Here is an 8,097-nt window from a genome sequence, read left to right as displayed (position 1 = left end):
TATAATAGCAAATATCGCTGTGTAGTAATCAGAACTGAGCATTTTCCAAACAACCAGGAACAAGAATAAGTGTTTATAATAGCAAATATCGCTGTGTAGTAATCAGAACTGAGCACTTTCCGAACAACCAGGAACAAGAATAAGTGTTTATAATAGCAAATATCGCTGTGTAGTAATCAGAACTGAGCATTTTCCAAACAACCAGGAACTAGAATAAATGTTTATAATAGCAAATATCACTGTGTAGTAATCAGAACTGAGCATTTTCCAAACAACCAGGAACTAGAATAAGCGTTTATCGCCTTTGGTAGTGCAAGCGATATAAAAGAATAAATGTTCTTTTTTTATTTTTATTTTTTTACAGGAACTACATGATTCAGAATATTTTAACTAGTGGGCTACTTTTTCTTAAAACCAATCCGTGTGATTTGCAAAAATTTAAGTTTTAAGCAAGTCAGAAAACTTAAACATAATAGAAAATAAAAATACATTGATTTCTGCAACTGTATACCGTTGCTTCCCTTTTCTTTTGACCCTAGCGGTAAGTCTGTGGACTTATGATGCCAGAAACCGGCTTTCAATACTCGTGGTGTGCACAGCACAGATAGCCCATTGTGTAGTTTTGTGCTTAACTACAAACAAACACTCGCTTTTATTTTTCTCAACAAGATGTTTTACAGGATTTACAGCAGGTATATCTTTCAAGAGATGCTAGCATATCTTTTATTTTTCTCAACAAAATGTTTTACAAGATTTACAGCAGGTATATCTTTCAAGAGATGCTAGCATATCTTTTATTTTTCTCAACAAGATGTTTTACAGGATTTACAGCAGGTATATCTTTCAAGAGATGCTAGCATATCTTTTATTTTTCTCAACAAGATGTTTTACAGGATTTACAGCAGGTATATCTTTCAAGAGATGCTAGCATATCTTTTATTTTTCTCAACAAGATGTTTTACAGGTTTATCTTTCAAGAGAAGCTGGCATATCTTTTTGTTAATACATCATCCAATACTTATAATATAAAAACTATAACAATAATTAGTTTAATGTAAAAAACGTCAATGATCACATTACATTCGCGTATCTATAAAGTACCCGCGTTCCGCTGCGGAGCTCCAACGTACTGATAAAGCTCTTCAATTACCCCAGTTACTTCTTTAGCTACCCCAAGGGGTTCATGTGCGAAAATGAACATCATTAAATTACGTACCTGTGGTATCTGAGCACGAATGTCACGTTTGGTCCCACTAGATCGTGAGAAGGGTATGAATACAGTTTCAAACGTGGTATCGCTTAGAGCCCAAAGAGGGGCTAGGAACACAAATTTCGATGCAATATTCGGGGTCATTGACCCAAAAACCCATTCCTATACACACTATCATGCCGAGTGACCTTTTGGGCGCGTTTTAGCCTCTTTGTTACCCCATTAACCCTATCGCTCCGTGTACCGTTTACTGCGCATGACACAAGGTTTTAGTGTCTTACATTCAAAATTTTATTATACTACTTTTTGTTTATGTTATACCAATTAGAATAGCATAAAATCTTAGCTAATAATGGATATTGTAATAGAAGGGGTACTCCATACAGAAAAAAAAAAACAACAAAAAACAGGCGACCTCAAGTCCACTCGCCGAGTTTGATCTGGATAGCAAAAAACAAGCAACTAAATTACAAACAGACAAGGCGAATTAATAAAGGATTACATGCTATTAATGTATCAACGAAAAGTGCAGGTACAGGAATACCAAAACCGATGTTGTTCCGATTTAGCCAACAAAGATGTATCACTTTATTTTCAATATGAATCCATAGGTCTAACTTCCACTTTCGGCATTGAAACTCTTAGTTTAAATTACGTTTTATACACATCATTACGTATATTATTATTTAGCCAATAAAGATGTATCACTTTATTTTCAATATGAATCCACAAGCCTAACTTCCACTTTGAAACTCTTAGTTAAAACTACGTTTTATACACATCATTATGTATATTATTATATAGCCAACATTGATGTATTACTTTATTTTCAATATGAATCCATAGGTCTAACTTCCACTTTGAAACTCTTAGTTAAAACTACGTTTTATACACATCATTATGTATATTATTATTTAGCCAATAAAGATGTATCACTTTATTTTCAATATGAATCCACAAGCCTAACTTCCACTTTGAAACTCTTAGTTTAAACTACGTTTTATACACATCATTATGTATATTATTATTTAGCCAACAAAGATGTATCACTTTATTTTCAATATGAATCCATAGGCCTAACTTCCACTTTGAAACTCTTAGTTTAACCTACGTTTTATACACATCATTATCTATATTATTATTTCTTTCTTTGAGGTTTTCTTTCTTATAAAGTATGTTCGAAATTTTATATTTTCATCAAAATTGGCGAAATTGTCTTTTCGGGATACATTATTGACCTTTTACATTTAAGCTTTCTGTTTCTTTCCTTCTCTGTTGGTGTTTTTTTTTACCTTTGCGTAAGGATCAGCCGTTCCACTAAAATCACTTGGTATTAAGTCACGTATCTGGATTAGTCGAACACACAGCAAAGAAAATTGTGTGTTGTAAACCACAGAAAATTGAAGTGAACCTCTTGAGTTGTCATTATTTGTATCGCTAGGAGACGCTGCTTCCTATAATAATAATGAAGATAGTTTTGGCTTAGAAGTCAGTTTCACCCATAACAAAATTTCCAATTTAAGTAAGATTTTTTTGTTGATATTTTTAGTTGTACACTAAAATTTAAAGGTTATTTTAAATCACGTTATTTTGATAATATTATTTAAAGGGCAAGATTTTAGTATAGGTGAAGTTACTTATATCATTCATAAGTGGTTTTACTATTAAATATTTAATTCACGGCACTTTGAAGCGTCATTCTTCCTAACTAAGAAGGTGAAAACGTGTACGTTGTGTTATTTTATTCCTCATTTTCATTGTTTAAATATTAATCTCAATGTACAAGTATAATAATCCCAGGCTATCTACGTCTAATACTTTAACAATGTTAGAATATAAATTTTTTTCGTATCAATTTGCTAAAAAAAAAGTGACACTGGTTTCATTGTTATACGAAGATGGAATAAAACGGCCATCTTAACTTTGAATGCGGTTTTTACCAATTATGATGAATGTCTTCTTAAATCAAAAGGTTTTGAAATGAGACCTGTTTTATTATAAAATTGGTGACCGGTAATTTCACTCTCTGTAATAGTTTATTAGTGTCAAAAAATAATTAACAATAAAAATAACATTTATAAAAATTATTAAAAGTGATGCAAGTTATGAGCTATTATTCCTCGTAAAAAGTCCATCTTCTTTTCTGGATTATATCTAGCAAGAAGAACTTGTAGTCGTTTGTTTGGTTGGTAAGACCTTCAATAGTTGACATGCATCAGGTACTGCAGTCAGCAGCGAATATGGAACGCTAAAATATATGAATTCTCCTACAACCAAATTTAATTTCTAGTTAACACAAAGACTGCATATAGAGCTTTTTAAAAAATCGAAAAAGCATTCATTATGGTTGGGGCCATTTGCTTAGAAGGTTGGATAAAACGGTCCCCAAAGATGAGGTAAAATGGCTCCCATATAATTCATCACAACTGCAATTTAAAATAGATGCTGCATTTAAATAAGTTAAATCATCATTTAAGTGTTCCAGGCAGGTATCGGGAAGCCGTGCGCAAGTTGCGTATTATCTAGGACAATGGCGCAAAAGAACATGGGTATATTAGTGTGGGGGCAATGACGTACATTGCGGTCAAAGCTTATTGCGGAAATATAAGTCATTGGTTTGTAGTAAAACAACTGGAAAGTGAGCATAAACGGTTTATTCGACTCACTGTTTGAAATCAACTCAACTGAAATATCTTCAAATATTTACCTTGTATCCATAAAAAAATTCAAAATGTATACATAAAATTAAAGTTGTTCAAAAATATGTCAGGTTTTGCTCGTTTATTTTCGCGTCCGTCCATCAGTATGATACATGGGGGTGGCTCTTTTACCAAAAGGAAATTACCTCCCTTTCCCCTACTTCTGTTTGGTACTTTTCTGACACAGTATTTATCTGATTTGGTCACATTAATATACATGTAATTAATATAGTTTCAAAAACGGCCCCTCTCTTTTTCTTGTACATTATTTTTCCTACTTTTTTTACATTTGAATATTACCCTTTACTTCCTTGGAAATATTGGAATAACGTATTTGCTCCAGTTTGAAACTGTTGAAAGTTTTATTTCCTTTATTTTCCCTAGTTTTGTAGTTTAGAATTTCAGTTCTTTCTTCGTATGGAGCATCAGAACCCATTACACTTAACTCTACGTGATATATCGCAAGATAAAACTTAGTGTGATCCAGTTTGGCATACATAACGTCAACCGTGATCTTCCTAGACTTCAGGGGAGTGGTAATGGTTTAATAACTTACTTCTGTTTGATGCATTGCGGTATTAAACTTAGTGTGATCAAGCTTGGTATGCATGGAAGTCAAACGTGATCTTACTGGACTTGAGGGGAGGGGTGATGGTTGAATAACTTACCTCTGTTTGATACATCGCGGTATTAAACTTAGTGTGATCCAGCTTGGTATACATGGAAGTCAACCGTGATCTTACTGGACTTGAGGGGAGTGGTGATGGTTGAACGTACTTAATCAGAGGTGAAACTCCCCGTTCAGCAGTTGAAGATCCTGTTTGAGATAGGAGAAACGGAGAAATCTTGGTTCCCAAAGGAGTGAGTGGAGTACCAGGAACGCTCTCACCTTAAGATAATATGGGAAATACTCATACTATTGGTGACAAAACTTCTAGATTAAAAAAAAAACTTTTTTGTTTTAAAATAGAACAATAAATAAGAAATCAAACTACAAAAACTCGTATACGAAGTTTACATAAATGCAAACACTGGTTTCAGAATATATTGCTTCCAATTTCGTTCTTATCTAATTGGTTTATTTATTTGTTTTAAAGCAAAGCCATATTGGGCTATCTGCTGTGTCCACCGCGGGGTATTGAATCTCGGATTTTAGCGTCATAAGTTCGTAACTTATCGCTATCTCACCGGGAGGACTCCATCTTTTCAAAAACCTCGTTTATCATGAGTTTTCGGTTTACCTTTTAATCTTCATGCTGCTCTCGTAAAACACCAAAGAAGTGTTTGTTTGTTATTAAGCACAAAGCTACACGATGGGCTATCTGTGCTCTGCCCACCACGGATACCGAAATCTGGTTGCTAGCGTTGTAAGCTCGCAGACATACCGTCGTGCCACTGGAGGGGGAGGGGGAGAAAGTGAGATTATACCACAACTTCTAATGTTAACATTTCCGGAGAAAATATTCACTTATCATGCCATTGGTAGGTGCGTATTTATTTGAAAAGCCTATTCAGAAGCTAGTAACACCTGGTCAAAGGCACACAAATTAACATTTTTGGGACGCTGGGGCCCGACTGATACTCACAACTGCAATTCGCGAAACGTCCATCTGTGAACAGGACCGGTGCAGCTGCATATTAAAAGTTCCAATTTCAGTTATTATATGATTATTATTTGAAAGGCGTTTTAACGGACTGCATCTGTATAAAACATTACGGACTAAGTTTCAGATCTGCGCTAGCCAGAAGGCTCTCTCTCAAGTAAATATAGGATTAATGCTTTTGTTGTTATTTTTCTAAGGTTCAGTAAACGAAGATTTATTACACGTTGGGTTGAAGTAATGGGGCTAGAGTTAATCAGTTAACAACAATTAATGAATCAAACGATTCAATGACTGTCTATTAGCTCACTTGTATTCACATTAATCGATCGTATGATTGATACACGATATCCATGTACTATTTGTTCTAGGAAATTGAAATGATCCAATACCTTTGAGATTTATTGAAAATGGTATTCACGAAGGACGGAAATGTACAAAAAAAAAGATTTCTTTGAGATTTATTGAAAATGGTATTCACGAAGGACGGAAATGTACAAAAAAAAAGATTTCTTTGTTATTTATTGAAAATGGTATTCACGAAGGACGGAAATGTACAAAGAAAAAGATTTCTTTGTTATTTATTGAAAATGGTATTCACGAAGGACGGAAATGTACGAAAAAAAAAAAGATTTCTTTGTTATTTATTGAAAATGGTATTCACGAAGGACAGAAATGTACAAATAAAAAGATTTCTTTGTTTGTAGTTAAGCACAAAGCTACACAAAAGGCTATCTGTGCTCTGCCCACCACGGGTTAATAGTTAATAAAAGTTAATAACCATTGCAAGTCATCAGGAAGGAACGTTTGTTTAATTTTATCTTACCGCTATAATCTGCAGCTATTTCATCCACAGCGCCTTCTTTATGCACGCTATAAGGAACCCAGAAGTTTCCTGAAGCGACACCTGGTGACCCATCCAGACCTTGAGGCCGGAAAAACCTGGAAACACTAGAAGGTGTTGTCGTCAACTGCGTCACTTCCGTTGCACTACTAATACTTCCTGTTTCGGTAGATGTTGAAGGTAGAACTTTCTCGGTTTCTTCTGCAGCAGTAAGATTTAATTTCTCGAACCAGTTTAACTTGTAGCGTTTCGAGCAAAGAACGTAAAAGAGGACTCCAATCAAAATCGCAAGAAACAAAGAAATACAGACGTATACAGCCGTAGAGGTTGCGTTTGAAAGACCACCCATACTTGATGACGTCATAACGCTATAATAAAGTTTTTTCTTGTTAGGAAATGGGATTATCGCTTCAAACGAAATTTCTTCTCTCTGAAAAACAGCAAAATTAACAAAATATTATAATATTGGATTTATAAAACGTTTACTATAGTAAGTTGCTGTGATACATTCACCTAAAACTTTCAATTTACTTAGTTTTCATTTTACATGCTCCTTACTTAGTTTGCAACATTTAAATACGTCAATAAAAGTATATTTCACAATCTGTTAGATTCGATATATATTAAAATCTATAACAATCAGCATTCTCTCAATTTTATCAAGTTAACGTTTGTTCAGGGAGCATCAGTGGTAGATTGGGGGTGGAAGCACAATATGGACAATAGTTATGGTAGCGGTGAGGAAAAGGGGCATAAAAAGTAAACACCGTGGGGATGCCACCCTTTTATCGCGTGAAACTGAACTGCAATCGGGACTATCACGTGTCGATTGTTTACACTGTAAGTGGTTGTCATCAAGCCAATCAGAAAGTGCCACGTCATTTAAAGCCAACAGAATTACAGGCAGTCGAATAGACGTTTCAACAGATCGTACACTTATTTCCAGAAAAACGTACGTAAGAATGAATTACTACGCACGCTGGATCGCTATATCATACATGATGAAAATGAGCCTAAGTACCTCTCACCCATAAATATGTATTATTATAAGCCACCTTCTGCTAGATGTACCTAATATATCATTTGTGTAGTGTATACATTGTGTATGGAAAAGGGTATATATATGTCAATACATATAAGATATGCTACAAAATGAATAAGCACTGGAGAATATGGGACTAATACAGCAAACTATATACCAGTGCAAATGGTGAACGTCGAACATGAATGGACATGTTCCTAATAGGGGTATTGAAATTACACAGTGAATTTAAATGATATCAACACCCTCTTTTGTGTGATGTTCACCATTTTATCAGTACAACAAAACATAGGTGCCTGATCCTCCCAGATCCCGATGAAGGCATCGTCGTACTCAGTAATCGTATTAATGTAAATCTAGTGATGGTTGTAAAGATTAATGAACTTCATTTCGAACGCAGAAGCCAAAGATGTGGGTGGTCGAGAATAACCTCATTTCAAACGCAGAAGCCAGAGATGTGGGTGGTCGAGAATAACCTCATTTCAAACGCAGAAGCCAGAGATGTGGGTGGTCGAGAATAACCTCATTTCAAACGCAGAAGCCAAAGATGTGGGTGGTCGAGAATAACCTCATTTCAAACGCAGAAGCCAGAGATGTGGGTGGTCGAGAATAACCTCATTTCAAACGCAGAAGCCAAAGATGTGGGTGGTCGAGAATAACCTCATTTCAAACGCAGAAGCCAAAGATGTGGGTGGTCGAGA

General features: G+C 35.0%; 1 protein-coding gene across 1 annotated transcript in view; it reads right to left on the bottom strand.

Annotated features, from left to right (window-relative positions):
* LOC106460821 (synaptotagmin-7-like) overlaps positions 1 to 8,097 on the bottom strand; it is a 48,029-nt gene that overhangs the window by 7,861 nt on the left and 32,071 nt on the right. Inside the window, exons 2-4 of the mRNA XM_013920568.2 lie at positions 6,337 to 6,784; positions 4,578 to 4,798; positions 2,503 to 2,664 (exon numbers count right to left, since the gene is read on the bottom strand). Coding sequence (XP_013776022.1) covers positions 2,503 to 2,664; positions 4,578 to 4,798; positions 6,337 to 6,718 — 765 coding nt within the window. The 5' untranslated portion in view covers positions 6,719 to 6,784. The remainder of the gene's footprint in view (positions 1 to 2,502; positions 2,665 to 4,577; positions 4,799 to 6,336; positions 6,785 to 8,097) is intronic.

The sequence above is a fragment of the Limulus polyphemus genome, unplaced genomic scaffold (genome assembly GCF_000517525.1).
Source record: "Limulus polyphemus unplaced genomic scaffold, Limulus_polyphemus-2.1.2 Scaffold36, whole genome shotgun sequence".
NCBI classification, from domain to species: Eukaryota; Metazoa; Arthropoda; class Merostomata; order Xiphosura; family Limulidae; genus Limulus; species Limulus polyphemus.
This window is presented reverse-complemented; position numbering and strand designations above follow the sequence as displayed.